This window comes from Aspergillus japonicus, assembly GCF_003184785.1.
Source record: "Aspergillus japonicus CBS 114.51 unplaced genomic scaffold BO86scaffold_7, whole genome shotgun sequence".
NCBI classification, from domain to species: domain Eukaryota; kingdom Fungi; phylum Ascomycota; class Eurotiomycetes; order Eurotiales; family Aspergillaceae; genus Aspergillus; species Aspergillus japonicus.
The window spans coordinates 356,680-377,935 of record NW_020291644.1 but is presented as its reverse complement, the minus strand read 5'-3'; the positions used below and the strand labels follow the sequence as shown (position 1 = coordinate 377,935).

The 21,256-nt window shown below is 53.8% G+C and overlaps 8 protein-coding genes across 8 annotated transcripts; 6 read left to right on the top strand and 2 right to left on the bottom strand.

The window, feature by feature from the left end:
* Positions 1-1,802: 1,802 nt before the first annotated feature.
* Positions 1,803-6,754, bottom strand: BO86DRAFT_386522 (Arf family guanine nucleotide exchange factor SYT1). Its single transcript, XM_025671356.1, has 3 exons — positions 6,021-6,754; positions 4,722-5,951; positions 1,803-4,669 (listed from the first exon to the last, which is right to left on the bottom strand). Exons 1-3 carry the CDS (start codon positions 6,445-6,447, stop codon positions 2,145-2,147), a joined length of 4,182 nt encoding a protein of 1,393 aa, XP_025530868.1. The 5' UTR covers positions 6,448-6,754; the 3' UTR covers positions 1,803-2,144.
* A 2,627-nt stretch (positions 6,755-9,381) lies between these two features.
* Positions 9,382-9,733, top strand: BO86DRAFT_210688 (uncharacterized protein). Its single transcript, XM_025666837.1, has one exon. The coding sequence runs from the start codon at positions 9,440-9,442 to the stop codon at positions 9,665-9,667; it is 228 nt and encodes a 75-aa protein (XP_025530867.1). The 5' UTR covers positions 9,382-9,439; the 3' UTR covers positions 9,668-9,733.
* A 636-nt stretch (positions 9,734-10,369) lies between these two features.
* On the top strand, positions 10,370-12,765 carry BO86DRAFT_332274 (putative metallocarboxypeptidase ecm14). Its single transcript, XM_025668774.1, has 2 exons — positions 10,370-10,867; positions 10,933-12,765. The coding sequence occupies exons 1-2, from the start codon at positions 10,475-10,477 to the stop codon at positions 12,292-12,294; spliced, it is 1,755 nt and encodes a 584-aa protein (XP_025530866.1). The 5' UTR covers positions 10,370-10,474; the 3' UTR covers positions 12,295-12,765.
* A 336-nt stretch (positions 12,766-13,101) lies between these two features.
* On the top strand, positions 13,102-13,923 carry BO86DRAFT_210671 (uncharacterized protein). The gene is made up of 2 exons (XM_025666836.1): positions 13,102-13,790; positions 13,845-13,923. Exon 1 carries the CDS (start codon positions 13,212-13,214, stop codon positions 13,710-13,712), a length of 501 nt encoding a protein of 166 aa, XP_025530865.1. The 5' UTR covers positions 13,102-13,211; the 3' UTR covers positions 13,713-13,790; positions 13,845-13,923.
* On the top strand, positions 13,905-15,574 carry BO86DRAFT_386519 (amino acid permease). Its single transcript, XM_025671355.1, has 2 exons — positions 13,905-14,065; positions 14,116-15,574. Exons 1-2 carry the CDS (start codon positions 13,953-13,955, stop codon positions 15,428-15,430), a joined length of 1,428 nt encoding a protein of 475 aa, XP_025530864.1. The 5' UTR covers positions 13,905-13,952; the 3' UTR covers positions 15,431-15,574.
* A 401-nt stretch (positions 15,575-15,975) lies between these two features.
* BO86DRAFT_386518 (oxidoreductase domain-containing protein) lies at positions 15,976-17,180 on the top strand. The gene has a single exon (XM_025671354.1). It carries the CDS (start codon positions 16,187-16,189, stop codon positions 17,150-17,152), a length of 966 nt encoding a protein of 321 aa, XP_025530863.1. The 5' UTR covers positions 15,976-16,186; the 3' UTR covers positions 17,153-17,180.
* Positions 17,181-17,221: 41 nt separating this feature from the next.
* On the bottom strand, positions 17,222-19,594 carry BO86DRAFT_407382 (uncharacterized protein; the record flags this gene model as incomplete). Its single annotated transcript, XM_025674265.1, has 5 exons — positions 19,237-19,594; positions 19,045-19,148; positions 18,300-18,996; positions 17,537-18,252; positions 17,222-17,468 (listed from the first exon to the last, which is right to left on the bottom strand). Exons 1-5 carry the CDS (start codon positions 19,309-19,311, stop codon positions 17,222-17,224), a joined length of 1,839 nt encoding a protein of 612 aa, XP_025530862.1. The 5' UTR covers positions 19,312-19,594.
* A 516-nt stretch (positions 19,595-20,110) lies between these two features.
* BO86DRAFT_407381 (intradiol ring-cleavage dioxygenase) lies at positions 20,111-21,242 on the top strand (the record flags this gene model as incomplete). The annotated part of the gene is made up of 1 exon (XM_025674264.1): positions 20,111-21,242. One exon carries the CDS (start codon positions 20,111-20,113, stop codon positions 21,167-21,169), a length of 1,059 nt encoding a protein of 352 aa, XP_025530861.1. The 3' UTR covers positions 21,170-21,242.
* Between the last annotated feature and the right edge of the window lie 14 nt (positions 21,243-21,256).

Sequence of the window (21,256 nt, the reverse complement as noted above, 5' to 3'; positions counted from 1 at the left end):
TACAGCAACAGAGGGAAGGCGCCGGGGAACCGCCGGGACAGTACGCAGTACACCATACTGCAACACCAAGTGGCTGTCCGTAGAGAAGATCGAGGAGAATGGGTCGTCAAGAAGTAGTAGTTGTCGAGGAGGATGAGCCCTCAAGGAGCACGAGCGAAGATGGAGAAAGAATTAGGGCTGAGATGCCCTGTAGAGTGGAGTATGACGGGTGCGGAGGTGTCAAGTGGAGCGCTGTCCCACGGAGAACAATCGAGGGTATTGACTTGAGGTCTATTGAGGATGAGCCACTATTGAACAATGCAGAGCAGCATAGGTATACGCAGGTCATAGTGGGTAAGCTGTAATAGTCCGATGTCGATGGGATGGTAGATGGACAGGTGTAGCCACCCTTTGTAGCCTATTTATCTTTCTCGAAGACCCTTGTTTAATGTCTTCGCAAGGCAGATATATCAGACAGCCTGCCCAAAACTTGAGCCAATGGATGCGAGAGCAAGTTCCAGCTGTCATTCTCGATGACCCTGTGATAACGTCTCCGTAATGTAAACGCTAGACAGCCGGATTAAAGGTACAGTGCATCAATATGAAAGCAAGTGGACACTCAGGGTTACCATCCCAGCTGTAGCGCGTAAGAATTTCCGAGAGAGGTCTTTCGGAAGCTCCCATATCCACTGCCTGTAATGGACCCCTTTCGCAGTTCCGGATCACCTACGTAGTGCATGATGTGACAAAGGAATCATAGACAAGTCCGCATATACCCCAGCAAGGGAACCAGTCTGTAGTACTTTCAGATAGAATTTGAGCGTCAAGCGTATAGTAGAGACTCCGAGTCGCGTCCCACTCAGACCCCCCATCCCAGCCCGCGACAATACACCACGACGCAGCATACATCTATCACCCAAAACCAACCAAAGCACGATGGACAACCAGAGTCCCTCATATGACTACCCTGCACCGCAACAACAGACCAGACCCCAGCTGCTAGAAGACCGTGCGCAACAGCCCTCTCAGTACGTCAAACCACTTTTGATCATGTCTACCGCCGTCACTACCTCACATACAGCAAGTCCACCGGCAATCCCCGCGACACAACCAGTACCTCAACCCATTCAAGGCACGCAGTCTTGCGCTTCCACTGCTACTGACTTCGCTCTATGTAGAGGCATTACTCGCTCCTACAGTCCCCACCTCCGCTCCTACAAATACCCAATCCCCTCCGCTCAACCGCACCGCACGCGCAGCAGATCGCCCACCCCACCCACCCTCGACCGACGCTCTCCAGCTGACCCAGACATCCCCAATACTACACCTCCATCACTCAGTCGCAGAAAACGCCTCTCCTCATCCGTAAGCCCTACATACTCTGCACGAGCAGTTCTCCGTGATTGACACCCTTTTCTCCCGTGAGCTGATAGCCAATGCTACCTGGTATCAACGTCGGAACTGCCCGCATGTACTGTCAGATACAGACTGGTTTGCGGACTCTGGGTGGATTGCTTCTCAATGGACTTTTGTCTTGCATCGTCTGGATCCTTTCTGGCGACAAGCTACTTTCCTAACGCTCCTCTGTTTTCTTTATTTCTTCCATAGCTATAGAGGTTGGTGCTGACATCGATCGACTGGATGCTACGCAGCCTGGTTCTGCCACAATGTTCCGCCCTCCGGCGTGGCGCGTCGTCGAAGAGACGCGGCCTTGGGGCAGCAGTCAATCCAACAATCCCATTATGCCACAGTATTCCTTCATCGTACATGACAATGGTAGCTATCGACACCAAATAAAACGATTCTATTGACAAAAAGTCCTCGTATTTTTGTATTATCCAAGATCATACCACCACATGCAAGGTATGAATGCTAGGTACGGTATATCAACTCAAACTTTCCACAAAGTCGATCAAACTGTCCACCCAACCAACTCAAATGCATACATACTCAGGGCTTCGAATCAAGACCCAGAACAGAATCATGGTATCAGTATCATAACCGCGCGGGGAGGGAGCCCCACGCATGCTCTATCAGATTGGGTTGAGGAGGCCGTCGGCATCTCCACGCACACAAGGAAATTCAAAGAGAAAGAAGTTGAATAGGGGTATAAAGCCGTAAGAAACAGGAAAACAAAAAAAGGGCCTAGACAAGGGGGTGTTTTTTTATGCGTGGACGGCTTGCTCGGGAGAGCTGGGAGGTAGTTTTGGAGGTGGTGGTTGCTCGTCAATGGCAGCGCTACTACCGGCTTTTGGAGACATGGGCTCGTCGATGACACTCATAGGCGCTTCTTGAGTAGCGGTGGAAATAGAGACTTCCGACATCTTGGCACTCGAATTGGCAACATCATCGCTCTCGCCCTTCTGTTCTTCAGGAAAAAGAGTCTCAGAGGCCTCCTTGAACTCCTCCGTCTCGTCATAGAAGTGAACACTTTCGCGCGCTCCAGGGCTGGTACTCCGCAAAGAGTGCGGGTAGCGTGGATGTAGGTTGGTTTCGGAGGTAATCGACTCGCCACCGCTGCCAATAGCTGGGTCTGATACTCGCGGCTCGTCCGATGGGGTGGGTTTTCGCAACTTCAAGCGCTCCTCCGGCGGCATATTCTGCCATTCGCTCCCGAAGGTGACGATCGAGGCCTTCTTGCCGTGTACTGTGAAGCTGGCGGACTTTCGCGACAGTCCTTCACCATCATGCGTACCTTGCGCATCCTCGAGCGCAGCCAAGCTGGATGCTGAGTCGCGGGCTTTCTTGCTTCGTGGATGGTTTCCGGGTACGCTCGGCGCATCGCGAAGGGTGCGGTGAAGACTGCGTCGGATCCGACTTGAGCGATCGATCGAGGGCCTAGGTTGCGCGTCCTCGTGCTTCGATTCAGTTTCGGTATCCTTAGAGGCAAGGGACGGCCTTCGCGAGGCTTCTAGGAGACCAGTTTCTCGTAGGATGCGCTCTTCCCCTTCGTCGAAGCTATTGGGCACGGTGAGCTTAGATGCGTGGGACCCGAGGCTCGCAACATCCATTCTGCTGGCGGCGCTAAGAACAGAAATCTCCCGAGTGAGTCGGCTCGCACGATCAGGGGAGCTTGACATGGCACGCTCCTTGGCAGCGTCGACAGAAAGACGCCTACTAGCGCGATCAGGCTGATCAAACGAAGCGAAGGATGCCGGAATACTCGGCCTTCTCACATCCGCCGAGGCAGGGTGCGACGGTGGCTGGGAGATGGAAGGTGGTTTTGCAGAGCTTGGATGTGGAGAAGCTTCCCGAATGGGGGAGGTGACTTTGATGGTCTCGGCTTCCTCGTACGGTCCCTCGACGGTACTGCTAGCGCTCGGGGCAGGGATCTGCAGCTGAAGGCCTTTTGGTTCAGTGGTGGGCGGAGCCTCTTTCACTTCCTCACCCAAGTCTCGAACAAGCACCTCCCGGTAGCACCGGGTGCGCCATATGTCCTGTCTCACCCATTTGAGCTTAGCGGCCATGCGACCAGCCGCCATGATGACCTGCTCGCGGGCCCTTGAGTTCACGGGAGTCAGCACCTGTAAATGCCGCGCGTTCCGCAGTAAATCATCGAGCTGCCTCTGGCTGACGAATAATTTCTCATTGGCCTCTCGAATTTTGTGACGCATCAACTGAGCCTGTAATGCGAGCAAGTCCTCGCCCATATCGGCCGCAGGATTTGGGGATGGTGGTTCCTTCTCTGTCAAAGACGCAGTAGAGCCACTGCGACTCATGCGATTGCGCTGTGCCTCGTAGTTAGTTGCTATCATCCCTTTGCTTGGGACACCAGTGGTCTTGAACGCGGCCGCATAGTTAAGTTTCGCCAGCCAATCATTCATATCAGCTTCCGAGTTGGCCAGAAAGACCTCTTCGAGAGCGTTGGAGCGGACATAGACGAACGCATTCTTGTGCTTTTTGTAACTAGAGTCAAGCAGAGCGACAGCATCTTCTGTTGGCATCATGCCATCAGGTTTAAAGTCGGTCAGAGGGGGCTTGAAGGTAACGGCCCGACGGCGACCTTCCTTGACGTGTGACTCGTGTTGATGAATCAAAGATTTAACCCAGTTGACGTCCCGGAAAAAGTACAATTTCGAGAAGGTAAGAAGAGCGCCCCATTCCTGCCACGGAGATCGGGCTTTTTTCTTCTTTGGGTCTTTGCGCCATAGCAAACCGACCTTTGCCACTTTGATGTCGACTAGACCTGGGCTCGAGTCAATCGGGTTCTCCATACTAGACGGCATAAAAGCGTCGGGGCGGGATCGGGCGGAGACGATCTGCAGGACCGCAGATTTTGAGAATGCTCGATGGAGGCCTTCAATGTCAGGGGGTCCTTCCGTGCCATCACAATGGTAAGTATCGTCGAGGTTCATGACATCCTTCAGGCTTGGGCGAAGGGAATCGAGCTTATTGTCCATGATTAAAGTATAAGGATCTACTGGCTCTTTACCCAGGTGATCGGAGCTGGCGGTCCTGAACAGCGTTCGTCGGGGCTTTGCAAGATGACGTCCATTAGGGTTGGTGTCCTCGATATGGATAAAGGGGGTATAAGAGATGTTCTCGTAGAAACATTCAAGGATGTCTTCTGATATACCTTCCCCTCGAGTGTTCCTCACATAATCCGGCTTCTGCATTTTGCGCTTGTTGTTCTTGTTGAAAACATCGGTGTGCAGAATTAGGATCGAGAACGCGATGAAGTACGCCTGGTCTACAGTTTTCTGAAGTCAGCTCAGTTCAAAGCAGGGCATCAAAGATAGTACCTGGATTTGCGAAGATACCGGGATTGCATTCGTGGTATCGATCCGCAAAGCTCTGGAGGAATCGGTCAATCTGCTGCGTCTCCTTCGGCAATTCCACCTCCATCAATAGCTTTCGAATGGCCATGTCAATTGGGTCGCCGAAAAACGAAAATCCTCGCATGTACTTGCGTAATGCGGTTTTGTGAAAGTCGTCATTTGCTTGTGAGAGCACACTGGCAATGGCGCTTTTCGAAATAGCAGCTTCCAGACGCTCTATGTACGTGGCTGGCGTGTCATCCTCCTGTCTGGCCGGGTATGATGGCGTCTTCGAGACAGGAGTGTCTGCGCCTCGGGCAGCAGGCGACCCGCTGCGAGGATAAGGTGGTTCAGAATTCTGTCGGAGTCGTTGGGGGATGTTGAAAATATCACCAAAGCTTTTGCGCCCGCTAGTCGAGGTTGACGTACGTCCGGAAGGGGTGAGATGAGGCGATGCCTGCTGCTCACTGGAACGTATGTTCGCCAAGGAGTCCAACGTTGACGAACGCGCGCGAGTAGTCAAGGGGTTTCGGTTCCTGGTCGAGGGGGTTGAGCGAGCGGAGTGGGTCGAATTAGCGGAGTCATTCCTCAGAAGGGGCGGTCGGGGGGACGCGACGCCTGTGGAGCGAGAAGGAGACGGTAACGGGGAGATGTTGTCTTGGTCTTGCGCATCTGGTGTAGTTGGCTTGGGGCCTGTTTGACCATTCAAGGATTTAGGAGTGCGACCGTTCATCGATTGTGACGCAGTGGGTCTGGGCGGTAGGGGGAACAGAGGATTGCGATTTCTTTTCAAGCGTGGCATACGGAATCGTTTCGCGCTGGATATTGAGCCCTCATTGGAGGGTACTGGGCGGGCAGCTCCGTGATCACCAGAGCTCTGGTCCGAACGAGAAGACTCGGAGAACCGCACGTCAACCACCGAAGACCGATTAGACTCAGCCAGATGATCCCGCGCGTTACTTCGAATGGATGTAGTCGATAAACGGCCTGGCTCCTCACCGCTCACACGATAAACCGAGCGACTGGTCTCCGCGGTTTGTGATCCTGTCGAAGACTGGGTGACATATCGAGGTCTTCCATGGAGGCTACCCTGATCAAGAGGGAGTTCATCCGTGGAGGCCTTCTTGTTATCCGGGAAGAATTTAAACTTCGTCTTGCGCTTTACCGGCTCATCGATTTCATGGCCCGTCGGAGCAGTCGTGATAATAGTGGGAGCTAAGAAAGAGACCCCGGACGAGCGGTTAGAGGGAGCTCGTAGTCAGAGCGATAGCAAGAATGACTCACGCGGAAGTTCAGGCACAGGAGGTATATCTTTCTCTCCTTTGGCATAAGACTTGGACAGCTGAGGATCCGACGCATGGCGGAGTCTCATGAAGCTGAACCGGTTTATGCGCCAATTGGGACCGCTTCCCGGCAAGAGTGGATGACCCGTATTTCTCGGTCTCGGGCTTGCGTCATCGGTGCGACTGCGTGTTCCTGTAAGACCATTGTTGCCCTGTCCTTCGTTCGCCTGTTCGTCGAATTCTGGGCCGGCCAGAGAGGGTGAGCGAGGGGCCGACTCGGAGCGTCTTGGGTTGAGTGCGGTCGTGGAGAGTGTGGGACGTGGTATTTGCTCGCTATGGCGGGATTGTGCGTTTGGCTCGAACAAGTAGCTCCGTCGCTTGGCTTCATTGCTATCCGAAGAACCGATCCGTAACCCCTTCCAGTGCATAGTGAGCGTGTTTCCGGCGGAGGTTTCTTTGGGTAATCCTGCAGCGCAACCTATCCAAGAGACCCATTCGATTGTGTATGAAGCTCTGATCACTGATTTCACCGCGCAGAATGTACGAGACCCTATGAGACTGGGGCTGCAGGAACCTGTCGATGGTAGGGATACTGTGCGAAGACGTCACTGCGGATCAGGCCGATTTGCATCGCGATCGCCTCGAAAGGGGAATATCAAGCCGGGCGACAGTGCAAGGACTAGGGGGAAGTCGTTGGGCAGCGAATAGCGAGGCCGTAAAAAGGGGGGGGGGAGGGGAGAGAGAGGGAGGGAGGAAAGGAGGCGGCGGGCAAAGTCGATCACCGATGCAGAAATTCCCGTTTCAAAGTCAAAACCATCGAAGCTCCCGGTAGGAGCTGTTACATCGCCAGGTGGGTGTGCGATTTCACAATGTATCGAGGAATCGCGACGAGGAATTGAAGTAACGCAGCGGGCGATCGGCCAGAGACGGAGAGAGAGGTGTGATGGTTGTCGTTGTTGTTGTGTCAGGGCTTGTGCTGACGCTGGTGCTGATGCTGGTGCTGGTGGTAAAGAAAGTTTGGCAGGCAAACAGGAGGGGCAAAGAAAAGCAAGTAAACTTTTGAGGGGTGTTCGAGGGGAAGTGTTCAACAGGGACTGCTGGTGTGAGAATTAAGAGGAAAGGAAGAAGGTATTAAGCAAGGAATGATAAGAAAGAGAAAAGCGACTAAGAGACGGTGTGGGGGGGAGGGAATATGAGAAAAGGCCGAGACGAAGGGGGAGGGGGAAGAGGGTGGTTGGCGAGGTAAGGATAAAGCTGGCGATGCTGACGACGGGCGGCGGAAATAGTGGAGGACTGGAGGGAGTGTGGGTGTGGACGGATGGATGGCCTAGGAGCCTGAGGAAGGAGGCCCGCCGAGAACAGGATTCCCAGAAGAGTGACTAGTCTTGTTGGTTGGCTGTTCCTAAAGGACTACCGGGCCGAGATTCACACGTGCGGGTAGGTACGGTAAGATGGTAAGGTAGTTAAGTAGTACAGTAGTAGTACAGCAGTAGCTATAGAATTAATCTACTAGCACACCACAGGGCTGGCTCGTTCAGCTAGCTGGTTAGCTCCCATTCTCAGCCCCTGTATGATTCCTCTTCCCTGATCCGGCACTTGTCTGCTTCTGCATCTGCCTTTTTCCAAACCGTGTAGATATTGTGCTGTGTACTGAGACTGTGTATAGTGTCGATAATATGTCTCATCTGAAGCACGGGTGAAACTGCCCGTGGTCCCAAGATTGTTTCTATCTTTATCAATGAGCCAGCAACCCTGACAGTTCTGGCGTGCATTATTCTTATAAAGTGCTTGTCTATCACCCATCCAAATATAGAGAAACGCGGGTGCTTGGATGGATCTGGTAGAAATTGCACTCTGCCCTAGTTTCTCCCCTAGCCAGGATGATACCCTTGGCCCCTTTTCTTCCCTCGAAATAGCCCGTCTCTACCTACCTAAAGACTCAACCATGCCAAATATATCTTAAGACAGATTATTTATCCTAACTTTCAATCAATTGCTGACTAAATATAGACAACGAAATGGGTAACAGCTGAACATACATTTGATTACTAGTATCTGTATACTTGTCACCGGGCATTGTGCACAAAACTGTAATGTAGAGTATGTACTCCGTACACGCAACACGCAACCCGCAAGGCCCAAGCCTATACCCACTCACGTGATCAATGTTCTGGCCACGTCAGGCGCCCCAACTGTCGTCATCTGTCCCTATCCCCCTTGTGTCCCCTTCACTCATTTGTTCATGGCTTGTATGCATCCATCTCCCTTCCACCCCTGCCCATGCCCACCAAGTGACCTTGTTCTCTGGTGAAGTCTTGGGAAAAAGTCTCTTACCCACACTCTCCGCGCACTCTCCCCACCATCCACTCATGTCAAGAATCAGTGTGGTCTTTAGAGCCTTGGGGAGACGTTGTACCGGCACATTCCAATTGGGCAATTGCGGGTCCCCTTCCCTTCTCCCTTCCAACCGCAAATGGATGGAGGATAATTGGGGAAGTTGGATGACTGCGGGCTAAGTAAGTAGGGCCTGGCCAGCCGCCCCTTCCTCGCGAACCAAGGGCCACGAAAGGAACCGAATCCACCACACCAAATTCGTCCCCTTCATATCGGTCTCGAAGGGTTAGCTATGCAATGTAAGTTATATCAAGTCAACCGTTCGGCCTACTGGGGCTTCCGCATGCGAGATAGTGTCAAGCATTAGGCTTGGCAAGAACTCATCTTGGGGTTTCCGTTTGTCATTGACGGGGATACCGATACGTAAGACGGAAGTGACTACCGCTCAGCTGCCAGGATCAGTGTTTCGTGGGGTGGGGGCTAGACCCAAGATGCTTTCGGAATGCGGCCATCCTATCCTATTCCATTCACAGTTCACTCATGTGCATCTCAGAGATGTAAGATAAAGAAAGCGACGGTCGCATTTCGAAGGAGGAAATATCATGCGATTTTGGGGGAATCTGATGTACGTCGATGCCGGCCGCTGCCGTTACAGCGATATATAAATTCGAGAGATTAGCAAGAAACGAAGAGCAACAATCCAAATATAGAATGATTGAACAGTCAAATGTAAGCCACCAACAAGATATTTGATGTTCCCGGGGCGTCGAGCGACCGTCTTTTGATAAGGTGTTCTACACCCTGTTCTAGAAGAAACGACTTGATTTCTCCATGGGTGGTGCATGCAGGCCGCGACCGGCCGCAGCGAACCTGCAGGGTCCGGGGAAACTCCATGAAAATGCCCTCCACCGCCATTGAGATGCTTCTATCTTCTTTCACCGGAGGCAAGGGACTTCTGATTATCCTTGATTTGCTTTTATAATTGACCGCACAGGAAGGCCACGGCAAACAAGAACGAGACCACGTTACTCCATGAGATGAGTGTTGCAAGGTAGGACGAACTTATATAACAATAGTCTGTCATGCATGCCATCGAACCACCTGGGTTTGTTGCTCGCATATAGCCTGTCGTTGTTCATTTGCTCATTTGTTGTTCCACCTGATAAGGAGGATGAACCGGATGGTGCTGAGTCCTGCGATGACTTTGTGGTATGTCAAGCGGGAAGCTTAGCAAGGAAAATGCGAGGTACAGTACGTAATCTTTCACGTTTCGGTTCGTGTCAAGAGGAAACGACTGTAATAGAGGAAGTGTGATGCTAGCAATCGGTGACGAAGCCCTGTTCTCGACAAGACGCGCTGGAGTCAGAGCTAGTTAGCGTCTCTCTTCGTCCTGTATGTCTGCAAGTTGGAAGTATGAGAGCAAGAACCGTGGACAAGAGGGCCTTTCTGTAAACGGCTAGCTCGATGTGACCTTCCGAATCGCTCTAGTCTAGTCAAGTTGGGATTAGTGGCCGGCCCTGCCAGTCAGCGGAGTCGGTAGAGAATCTGGCAGACGTTGATGAGGATCCAGGCGTATTGATCTGCTGTCTGCTAATGGGCAGCTCGGCACAATGGCTCGATTGACACGCTTGAGTATTTCTGAAGGCCGACTTCAGTATCTATGTTCTTATACCTCGTTATTTGACCCATGGAATGCCCAAAGAACAATTGTCTTGTACTCTGAGTACAGTACTTGAGGCTGCCTATTGTCAGGAAGGCGGGTTTATATTTCCTCCCAAGGTATGTGAGTGAAACAACCGTAATGAAAACTAGAGAGACGCACGAGCCTCAGATTGTAAATGATAGTCAAGCTTAAAAGTGACATTTCGATATCGATGCTTATCACAAAGATTGACCGGCTAGACCCACGGTGCGAACTCGTGGGCGACATGCCTGAGGCAGCAAGCTCAGCCTCGCCGTTGCCGTCATTCTCACACCCTCGGCTCTTCAACCTTCTTTTCTTCTCACTTCACTGCAATCAACCTTGCTATCACTCGAGTATTCCGCCAGACATTTGTCTGGGGAATTGATGTGCAACTCAAGGTCACTCTTACAGTTTTTGTGATACACCTAGCATTCGCCATGCGCTACTTTTTATCTCTAGTCCTCCTGCTGGTCGCCTTGGTCGCCTTGGTCTCCGCCGTCCCCGCAGGCTCCAGCATCACTCCACCGCCGCCGATCGAGCCCGTTCAAATTCTATCCTTCCAGTCACCTGATACCCGAAGACCATGGACTCGGTTTCGAGACTGGGTCATTGAGTCTATATGGAGTATACCGAAGTCCGCCAGCAATCCACTGCGCGGACACTCCCCGCCTCGCCAGGCTCTGGCGCGATACGGCAGCGATGTGGTTCTACGGTTTACTCTGCGCAACGAAGATCAAGCGGAAGCACTGGCTCAAGCGGCCGACATATTGTTCCTTGACGTCTGGGCATCGACTCCTCAGTTCGTCGATATCCGTTTGGCCCAGGAAGTGGTAAGTCTTCGACTGATTGATTACTGATAACGTGCACCGACGCTGATCACGCTTGCGGCGTCTAGATCCCCTCACTTCTCGGCTTGTTACCCGCCTCCCTCCACACTGCCTACACCCCCTTGATCGATGATTTAGCACACCGGATTTACGCCTCTTACCCGAGTCGCAGACCGGTGGGGCTAAATGGACAGTCGGGTTATATCTCCTCAGGTCGGCAAGCTACGCAACTCGGCGACGTCTTTTTCCACGAATACCAACCCCTCGGCGTCATTGTGCCCTGGATGCGCCTGATGGCTTCGATGTTTCCTTCCCATGCGCAGATGACCAACGTGGGAATATCCTATGAGGGTCGAGAAATCCCCGCACTCCGACTGGGTGTAGGCAGCAATCGTGACCAGAGTCCCACGCCGCGCAAGACCATACTCCTCGTCGGAGGGAGCCATGCTCGTGAATGGATCAGTACCTCGACAGTGAACTACGTTGCCTACAACCTGATCACCAAGTACGGTAAGTCCAAGGCGGTCACCCGGCTGCTGGAGGACTTTGACTGGGTGCTAGTGCCCACGCTCAACCCCGACGGCTACGTTTACACCTGGGAGACAGACCGTCTCTGGCGCAAGAATCGACAACAGACCAGTCTGCGATTCTGTCCTGGGCTGGATCTCGATCGGACGTGGGATTTCCAATGGGACGGCGAGCGGACGCGCTCCAACCCCTGCTCCGAGAATTACGCGGGAGACGAGCCATTCGAGGGATTGGAAGCACAGCAGCTGGCTCAATGGGCTCTCAATGAAACGCAGCATAACAACGCCGAGATTGTCAGCTTTGTGGATCTGCATTCCTATTCGCAGCAGATTCTGTATCCCTTTTCGTACTCATGTTCGTCTGTCCCACCCACCCTGGAAAGCTTGGAAGAGCTTGGCCTCGGGCTGGCCAAGGTGATTCGGTATGCGACGCATGAGATCTATGATGTCTCATCGGCGTGTGAAGGAACGGTCACCACGCGAGCGCCGGATAGCGGACGCTTTTCCCCAATCGGTGGATCCTCGGGTGGCAGCGCTCTTGACTGGTTCTACCACCAGCTGCACGCGACCTATTCTTATCAGATCAAGCTCCGCGACCGTGGTAGCTACGGTTTCTTGCTTCCCGCGGAGCATATCATTCCCACCGGGAAAGAAATCTACAATGTGGCCTTGAAGTTGGGATCCTTCCTTCTCAAGGGGAATGCCTTTGAAGTTGACTGGGAGGCCGAGATGGAAGACATCGGAGTGGTTGCTACATCGGAGGATGACTCTAGGCTGGTTACTGGAGACCACCTGTGTGTAGTCGATGAACAGGCCGCGGCCCACGACACCGACCTAGACGAGCCAGAGGAATGGGAGGTGGTGGACTGGGCGGAGCAACATTCGTTCGAGTTCCGTCGCTGATTGAGTTGTCTTTCCAGAAAAGTCTGCACTTGCGATTTGATTTTTTCTCCACCCATGACGATACCTAGCTGATGGCTTGGACGATGATTCTACGACCATGACTAATGAAGTTTGTTTGGCAACATGGAATGAACCAGGAACCGGTGTATATTTGTTTATCTTTTGGTACAATCTATGACTGTTGATATCTGACTTTGTTCACTGTGTTCCACTGTGTTCCATTGTTTTCACCATGGCCATCTTTTGATTCACTGAAGTAATGCGATGGGTAGATGCGGCCGTGAAGATCGCCTACTGTTTTAGGCACCGAATCCGTGCGAAGTTTTTGCCCTCGTCTCTTGGCGGTGATAAAGTTTCTTGGGTGCCAAGCTGGCTATCGCTCCAATTTACCAGGAAATCCGAGAGTTTGGTGAGGTTACACTGATAGCCTGGAGAGGGGAAGGGGGCGACATTGGGGAGAGGATTAGTGGGTGAGATGAGTAATGGGTAGTGTGGGCGGGGATATTTTGTCGTGGGTGCAATGATAAGCGGCGGCGGCGGATGGTGATAAGCGGTGCTTGGCGGGATAAGCAGAGGCAATGCATTGATTGCATTGGGTAATGCCAATCCTGCCAAGCCTGTTCCCCGCGGGGTGTGATTAAAGTCTGAGAGAGAGCCGTGGTTGACGGGAGGAGAGAAGCAGCCTTTCACATCCATATGATTCTATCAACAAATACCCTCCTGTTCAGTGACTGTACAGATATCCTCACAATCTGAGAAGCTGGAACAGGCAGTATGTCAATTCATCCAAATGCAGCCCGCTCGCAAAATGCCAAGGCATCCGCCTCGGGTCCAGACCACATCCTCACCGGTGAATGGTTGCAAGAATGCAAAGACAGCTGAGGAAGTGCAGTGCCTCGTGGATGGGATGAGATGAGATGAGCCGCGGAAAGGACCGAACAGGGGCCGACGCCTATCATCGGCGGTCCAATACGGGCTACCAGTCAGATGTCATATCTTACCTACCTTTCTGGCAAGGTATCCCACCTTCCAATGTTACCTCCCCCAGCCTGAAGATCAGCCTAGTTCCTAAGAGTCGCCGCTTTATTTTCTTTTTCTTATCCTCTTCCCTCCTGCTCGACTTTCTTCATCTCTCTTGTTTCTTTCCTCTTCCTTTTTCAACCTTTCTCTCCTTCCTCCTTTTGAAAACTATCACCCAGACTCACAGTCTACCGACGCTTCAGTTGTCTACCCAGATGGGCTACAGAGAGGAGCCCCTCTTCAAAGAGGGCTATGCGACCGATGTACTGACGGCGGAGGAGAGCACAGTCCAAGCTCCTCCTGGTGACAATGAGCTCCATCGTGCTCTCAAGGCCCGCCATATCACCATGATCGGTGCGGCCCCGTTCAGTCCAGCTGCACATGCCATTCCATTGTGAAACTAATCTGAGATCACTAGCGATCGGCGGGGCCATTGGAACAGGTCTCGTCATCGGAACCGGATCCGCTCTTGCCAAGTGAGTACTTCTCCGAGAGCTGTGCGTGGATAGATTGAGCTAACGTTTCCTCAGAGCTGGTGTAGGTGACTGCTTGTTCCAAACGCAATAAACCAACATCTGACGCAAATCTAGCCGGCCTCTATCCTCATCTCTTACTCGATTGTCGGTCTTGTTGTCTACATGGTTATGTGCGGTCTGGGAGAGATGGCTGCCTGGCTGCCGTTGTCTTCAGGCTTTACTGGTTATGCTGTTCGATTCTGTGACCCGGCATTGGGCTTTGCTATGGGCTATACGTACGTTGAGCTTGGATGCTACCTGTGTCCGTTTCACTAACTGCGAAAAGGTACTGGTTCAAATACATCATCGTCACTCCCAACCAACTCACCGCGGGCGCACTCGTCATATCCTACTGGATCGACAAAGAACGAGTCAATCCGGGGGTATGGATCACCATATTCCTCGTTTTGATCGTCTCAATCAACTACTTCGGAGTGCGCTTCTTTGGCGAGTTCGAGTTCTGGCTTTCGTCCTTCAAGGTGGTCGTGATTCTCGGATTGATACTGCTGTCTTTCATCCTCATGCTCGGGGGCGGTCCGGACCACGACCGCAAAGGGTTCCGCTACTGGAAGAATCCCGGTGCTTTCAACACCTACATTGACGACGGGCCCGCCGGCCGGTTCTACGCCTTCTGGGCGACCATGGTCTCCGCCACGTTCGCGTACCTGGGCACTGAACTGGTGGGTGTGACGGTTGGCGAGGCGGAGAACCCGCGCAAGACGATCCCCAAGGCCATCAAACTGACCTTCTACCGCATCGTGGTGTTCTACATCCTCAGTGTGCTGCTCGTCGGCACTTTGGTCCCGTATGACTCGGACGAGCTCATCTTCGCCACGAAGCAATCCTCCTCGGCCGCCGCGTCGCCGTTCGTGGTTGCCATCGTGCTCGCCGGTATTCCTGTTCTCCCGCACATTCTTAACGCCTGTATTTTGCTATTTGTATTCTCCGCCGCCAACTCGGATCTCTACATTGCTACCCGTACCATCTACGGGCTGGCCAAGGAGAACAAGGCCCCTAAGTTCCTAGCTAAGACCGACCGACGCGGCGTGCCGATCTACGCACTGGGGGTGTGCGCGGCGATCGCGTGCATCGCGTACATGAACGTCTCCTCCGACTCCAAAGTGGTGTTCGGCTACTTCGTCGACCTCGTCACGATTTTTGGGCTGCTGACCTGGGTCTCGCTGTTGATCACGCACATCTACTTTGTGCGGGCGCGCAAGACCCAGAATGTGCCCGTCAGCGACCTGGCGTACCGCGCCCCGTTCGGGGTGTACGGGTCGTACGCCGCGCTGGCGTTCTGCATCCTGATCTGCCTGACGAAGAGCTTCGACGTGTTCACCCACAACCAGAAGTGGGGCAACTTCAACTACAAGACCTTCATCACGGCGTACCTGGGCATCCCGCTGTATCTGTGCCTGATCGGCGGGTACAAGCTAGTGACGCGATGCTCCGGGGTGGATCCGTACCAGGCGGATCTGTGGACCGGGAAGGATCAGGTGGATGCGGAGGAGCGGGAGTATCTGCGGCGGAAGGCGATGATGGAGGAGCAGCACCAGGGGGCGAGCTGGTTCTATCGGACCTTTGTGGCGTGGTTGTTTTAAAGTGGGGGCAGTCAGTAGTCGGTCATATGTGGAGGATAGGCGAACATGGGGTAATGAGCTATGACATCTTGAGGAATAGTAATGCGTTGATTTCATTAAGTATAATTGCTTGCATATGTAGTGGGAGTAGCGAATCGTTATCCCCGCCTACCTCCGTGTGGTGAAATGTGTCCTTGGCCGACAGATTGGGCAATGCAAGATATAGTACGGTCCAGGCTGTGGTGGGACCGACGGGAATAACTCCGACCCGGGGGGGGGTGCAGACTCCGACGGGGAGGTGTGGTGGGTGCCAGTGCCAATCCCGCTGCCGTTTCAGACCCGGCCCCCAAATTATTGTAGCTGGCAGTGGGCAGTGGGCAGCGGGCAGCAACATCCGACGGTGGTTTGCTCCTTCTAATCGCCGGCTAAACCCCGCTAGTCAATTCTCTCCACTGCTGTCCACCACTCCACCACTGCGCCACTATTCACAAAGTATAACAGTTGGGTGACTGAGGTATATAAGCTGCATTCAATCCCATCCATTCAATCTAGAAAACCACCACCACCACTAATCCTCAAACAATCCTCAAACACAACACAACACAACACAACACAACACAACACAACAAAACCACATAGTACACCAAACCCAACCTGCATTACTATACAAATCCCACTACACCAAACCCAACCCGCATTACTATACCACCACCACCACCACCACCACCACCACAACCACCACCACAACCACCACAAACCCCCAACCCAAAAATCAGAATGTCCCCCCAACCCAAAACCCTCTTCATCCTCGGCGGCAGCGGCTACATCGGCACGCAACTCCTGCACCAGGCCACCCAACCACCCCACAACTTCACCACGATCCGGGCGCTCTCGCGCACCCCGGAAACCGACGCGCACCTCACCACCCACAACGCCACCCCGATCCGCGGCGACCTCCGCGCGCACGCGACCATCACCACCGAATCCCGGGCCGCCGACGCGGTGATCTGCCTCGCGACGGCGTACACCTTCGGCCAGAGCGCGCCCTACGACACGCACGGCCTGCCGGAAGACATGGCCGCGCTGGACGCCATCGCCGCCGGGCTCGCAGGCACCGGAAAACCGCTCGCCCTCGCGAGCGGAACGCTGCTGTACGCGCCGCACCCCGACGGCCGCGAGACCGACGAGTCCTCGCCGGTGGACCCGAACCCGATCAACACGCGCTCGAAGACGGACGCGTACGTGCTCGCCCTCGGCGCGAGGCACGGGTTTCGGGCGCTGAGTGTCCGGCTGGCGCCGTTTGTGTACGGGCGCGGGGGGAGTGGGCTGGGGCGGTTTATGCGGCAGGCAAAGATGACGGGGTCGTTGGTGACGGTGGGTGGTGGGGGGAAGTGTACGACGACCGTGCATGTGGATGACGCAGCGAAGCTGTTTTTGTTGGCGGTCGGGAGGGGTGCGGCCGGGGAGACTTTTAATGCCAGTGCGGAGACGAGGGTGACTTATGCTCAGATCTTTTGGGCGTTGGCGGAGGTACTCGGGGTGGAGGTGGTGGATTTCTCCGAGGCGGAGGCCAGGGAGAGGTTGGGCGAGATGGTGGCGAGGTTTCTGTCGACGGAGAATCGCGCGTCCGGGGAGAAGGCGAGGAGGGTGTTGGGGTGGGTGCCTTCTGGTCCGGGGGTGTTGGAGGATATTAGGGAGGGGTCGTATAAGGTGTTGGCCGAGGAGTTGAAGGGGGGGAATTAGGATTTGGTCGATCTGTGGTATCTTGATTAATCTATATGAAATTTTTTACATCTACTTCCCTGCTAAACATCACACGGCGGCTCGCTCAGCAGCTTGCCTCGCCAGGAACATCAACCGCTTGACTAGACACACGGTGAAATAGAACGGCGGGAATCGTCCCCTCATGTCTGACGATTCGTTCCTGTCTAGATCGACAAAGATATCTACCACGGTTTGCAGCAGTTGTATATCGTTCGTGTAAGACGGCGCGGCAGGGTAGGTGATGAGGAATTGGAAGAGCGAGAAGACGCCGGTAAGGAGGAATTGAGCGTAGATCCTGGATCACTCAATGTCAGTAAGGGTATATGCGCTGGCAAAGGAGCGAGGGGGAAGCACGCAGCTCACCAGAATGTGTGCCAATTGAGAAACTCCCGCGTCCGACAAATGTAGGTGAGGATCGATCGGGATTCTTGGTGGAACAGCTCGGCGCTGGATGGAAGGATGGACCAGCTGGGATTGCTCCTGCTGCTGCCGACAGCGCCACTCGCCCCGTGGATTTTGCCAACCAGAAAATAGAACTCCAGGTGGAGGCATACGCCCCGCAGACTCAGGTCGTGGAAGGTGTAGTTGGGTGCCGTCTCTGTGGCGAAGAGGTCCGGCCAGCAGCTGACCGGAAATGTGGCCTTGAGGTCGGTCAGCTCCTGGTCTAATTCGCGGATGTGTTGCAGGCGACGCGCCTCGGGCTGTTTTCGAGCGCTGTCGGAGTAGAGCAGATGGTAGACTTTGGATTTGAGGAGGGAGAGTCGGACGTCAGAGGGGAAGAGGAGTTCGTCATTTGAAAGTGGCCTCGAGAAGAATTGGTGGTCGGAGGACGATAAGACATAGTTGTCCGGGATCCGAAGCTCGCAATCAATGTCGATGAAATGCGGCGAGCAGTTGTAGCGAATGACCATGTTCTTATCTGCACCGTAGCAGAACCAGAACAGAGCTCGGAGGTGTCTCCCTTCTGGCTCGTGGATGGCTGAATATCGATGGCCGCCGAGGCTCAGAATCATTCGAGTAGCTAGAGAGAGGAGCATTTGACCTTGTTCAACTTGAGCACCCGGCATCACGTAAGTCATCTGCGCAAGTCAGCTGCATTGCCGTCTGGTAACTTTGGGTGACATACAATCAAAACAATCGCTTCCAGGCCCCGGATTGTGGGCTGCTCCATCAGAACTCTGGGTACGAGGCACAACGCAGCCTGGATGTAAGCATCAGGTTCAGCATCGACGAAAGCCGAATCGAGTCGATGCATCACGCTCATCATCGCAGTGAATGCAAAAAGACATGCCAGCTTAGCTGCGGGAATAGTGCCATCTTGATGGTCCAGTACACCCTCCTCAACCAATTCGTTCAACGCATCAGCATTCGCAACCGGGAAGATAGAATAGAGCCCGCTTTTGGAATAGTGATTTATTGAGTGCTGGACCAGAGACGTGGAGGGCCATTTAGGCGACAGCGCCCGCTTGGGGCCTCTCCGTTCCGAGAGGCCTTGGAATTTGAGTGACTGTGCCGCCTGGGTAAGAAAGTGGTCGAGATCGATTGGAGAGCCGGTTTTCTCATAGACTGTAGAGAAGAACGACGATCGTTGAATGGAGCCGGCTTTCCCCACTCCGCAGTGGGCAATCTCTCCTTGAAACGTCGCCAAAGAAGTGTCTAGATTATGACCGTCTGGAAGGTGGTCCAGAGTCATTAAGTGAAGCCAAGGACTCGCCGAGGTGTCGGAGTTACTTCGCTCGCTGGTGTCTGTGATAGGCGAAGAACGGTGCACGGCCAATTGCGCTTCTAGCTCTTGTATTCGCGCTCTGGCATCCTGGAGCTGACTGCCATATCGATTAGTGCTGGAGGATGGAGTATGCGATAATGCTTACTCTCGAAGGCTTTTTCGGGGCAGCTCAGGTTGATCTGTGAAGGTGCACGGCACGCAGGCAAGACGACATGTCTCACAGACAGGCTGGACGTTATCGCAGCGGATCTAAAACACCCTTGGTTCAGCACCTTAGTTGCGCTAATGTCACATCCCCTTGATGCAGAGTAACCACAAAATGCAAGCAATTACTAACCTTTCTCTGCCTGCACAGATCACAAGCACTTCGGACACGGCCACCAGCACGTTGAGACGAAGATTGACCACTCATGCTAGCGGGGTATCTCTACCTAGCAAACCAGGGATCCGATAGATCCACTGCAACGTTCTTGATCCTGGCGACACAGATTCCCTGAATGACTTCGGGCTGCTCAGTCATCGGCTTCTCAATTCCGGCAGGAGTTGGGTGTTGCCTGGACCGCGGGGAGGAATGAAGGTATACTAAAAAAAAGTCGACTTGACTGGATTGGGATGGATTGGGATGCGGATGAGTCAGCGGCATTGCTCGCGCCGACATTTGCAAGGGTTTGAAGCTGGGATCGACGCGGGAGAAAACATCCATGGATGCAGCCCAGTTGCAGAGGGAAGGCGGAAGTGTCGATCGTGGAGAAAAAGGGCCCGAGACGCGGAAGCTGCCAAGAGCCAAGTCCGACACCGGATCCACATCCCGCCCAGATGCTTCATCTTGAATGCTCGACTGCACATGCCTCCATCAATCACAGTCCTCCATTTCGTCAGCCAGGGCCTCTCTGACCTGCAACTAACTTCGTCTTCTCCAGTCCGCTGTTCAGGTGCATCTGGACGAGGACCTACCCCGAACAACTAGCCAAGATTGCTCACGACGACGATGACGCGTTTACAGGGGCCTTGGAGCGGCATTGAGTACCGCATCAACAAGATGAACAGTAGAGTGCATTGCGTGGACATCAAGACTAATGAGTGCGGTGGACTTGGGCCACGGAGTGTGAGGATATATAAAGGTTACGTTCATGGTCTTCGAGGGATTCAATTCCAGCAACCATTCCACACTCTGATCGTCCTTCGAGCTCTTTCCTCCCAATCAAGTCAAAATGCAGCTACTTCAGCTCAAGCAAGCCATCGCACTCTCGCTGGCCGGAGTCGCCATGGCGCATCCTGGTGCCCATGAGCCTAGCTCTTTTACCGATGTTTCCAAGCGTGCGTTCCTGCACAATGCTCACCGGAGTCTCAGCCAATGCGCTGGACAGCTCGAGAAGAGAGGCGTCCATGAACGAGCTGCTTCCCGCCGCGCAGCCTTGTTCGAAAAGTACAAGAAGCGCTCCCTCGGCCTCCGTGATACGGAGAAGGTGGTGAACACTTCGCACCACTCCTCCCTCCATGTGACGCCTAACACTTCTGAGTCGGAGCTGTTCTCGAAAGACCCAGTCTGCATCCTTGCTCCAGAGGGTGAAGTCGGTCCTTTCTGGGTGAAGGGTGAGCTTATCCGCCACGACATCTCCGATGGAGAAGCCGGAGTCCCTATCATCCTGGACGGTCAATTCATCGACATCAACACCTGCGAGCCCATCCAGGATCTCTACTGGGATGTCTGGAACTGCAACTCCACCGGTATCTACTCTGGAGTCCAGAGCAGCATGAACGGCAACGGCAACGACGCCTCTAACCTCGACAAGACCTTTCTCCGCGGTATTCAGAAGACTGACGCGGACGGTGTTGCCGGATTCAAGACTGTTTTTCCCGGCCACTATTCAGGCCGCGCGACTCACGTCCATGTCATTGCTCACGTCGGCGCTCAGCTCCTTCCCAACAACACGCTGACTGGGGGACATATTCCGCACATCGGGCAGTTGTTCTTTGACCAGGATCTGATCTCGCAGGTTGAGGCCACCTATCCCTACAACACCAGCACGGTGGCCATCACCGAGAATGCGGATGATCATGTGGTCATAGTTGAAACCGAAGATAGCGACTCCGACCCGTTCTTCGAGTATGCTTTGTTGGGCGATTCGATCGAGGATGGTATTTTGGCTTGGGTTACCCTCGGTATCAACGTCACCGCAAGCCATGACTCCAGTGCTACTTGGGCTTCGACCTTGACCTCATCTGGTGGTGTCATCAACGAGGACTCTTCCAGCGGCGTGGACATGTAATTGTCGGACAGACCTCCAGTGGAGATAGCGCCATGACGGTGGCAAGCCTCCTGAATTGAACCAAGGACACTGACGTTAGCCTACAAG

What these genes read in the sequence shown, in the direction of transcription:
- BO86DRAFT_386522 (XM_025671356.1), bottom strand. Translation starts at nt 6,447, where the DNA reads ATGCACTGGAAGGGGTTACGGATCGGTTCTTCGGATAGCAATGAAGCC. An exon ending in TCCTGTGCCTGAACTTCCGC is followed by an intron (nt 5,952 to 6,020) that starts GTGAGTCATTCT and finishes TCTCTTTCTTAG; the next exon opens with CTCCCACTATTATCACGACT. An exon ending in CGGTATCTTCGCAAATCCAG is followed by an intron (nt 4,670 to 4,721) that starts GTACTATCTTTG and finishes AGAAAACTGTAG; the next exon opens with ACCAGGCGTACTTCATCGCG.
- BO86DRAFT_210671 (XM_025666836.1), top strand. Translation starts at nt 13,212, where the DNA reads ATGAGCCGCGGAAAGGACCGAACAGGGGCCGACGCCTATCATCGGCGG.
- BO86DRAFT_386519 (XM_025671355.1), top strand. Translation starts at nt 13,953, where the DNA reads ATGGTTATGTGCGGTCTGGGAGAGATGGCTGCCTGGCTGCCGTTGTCT. An exon ending in GGCTTTGCTATGGGCTATAC is followed by an intron (nt 14,066 to 14,115) that starts GTACGTTGAGCT and finishes AACTGCGAAAAG; the next exon opens with GTACTGGTTCAAATACATCA.
- BO86DRAFT_386518 (XM_025671354.1), top strand. Translation starts at nt 16,187, where the DNA reads ATGTCCCCCCAACCCAAAACCCTCTTCATCCTCGGCGGCAGCGGCTAC.
- BO86DRAFT_210688 (XM_025666837.1), top strand. Translation starts at nt 9,440, where the DNA reads ATGCCATCGAACCACCTGGGTTTGTTGCTCGCATATAGCCTGTCGTTG.
- BO86DRAFT_332274 (XM_025668774.1), top strand. Translation starts at nt 10,475, where the DNA reads ATGCGCTACTTTTTATCTCTAGTCCTCCTGCTGGTCGCCTTGGTCGCC. An exon ending in TCCGTTTGGCCCAGGAAGTG is followed by an intron (nt 10,868 to 10,932) that starts GTAAGTCTTCGA and finishes TGCGGCGTCTAG; the next exon opens with ATCCCCTCACTTCTCGGCTT.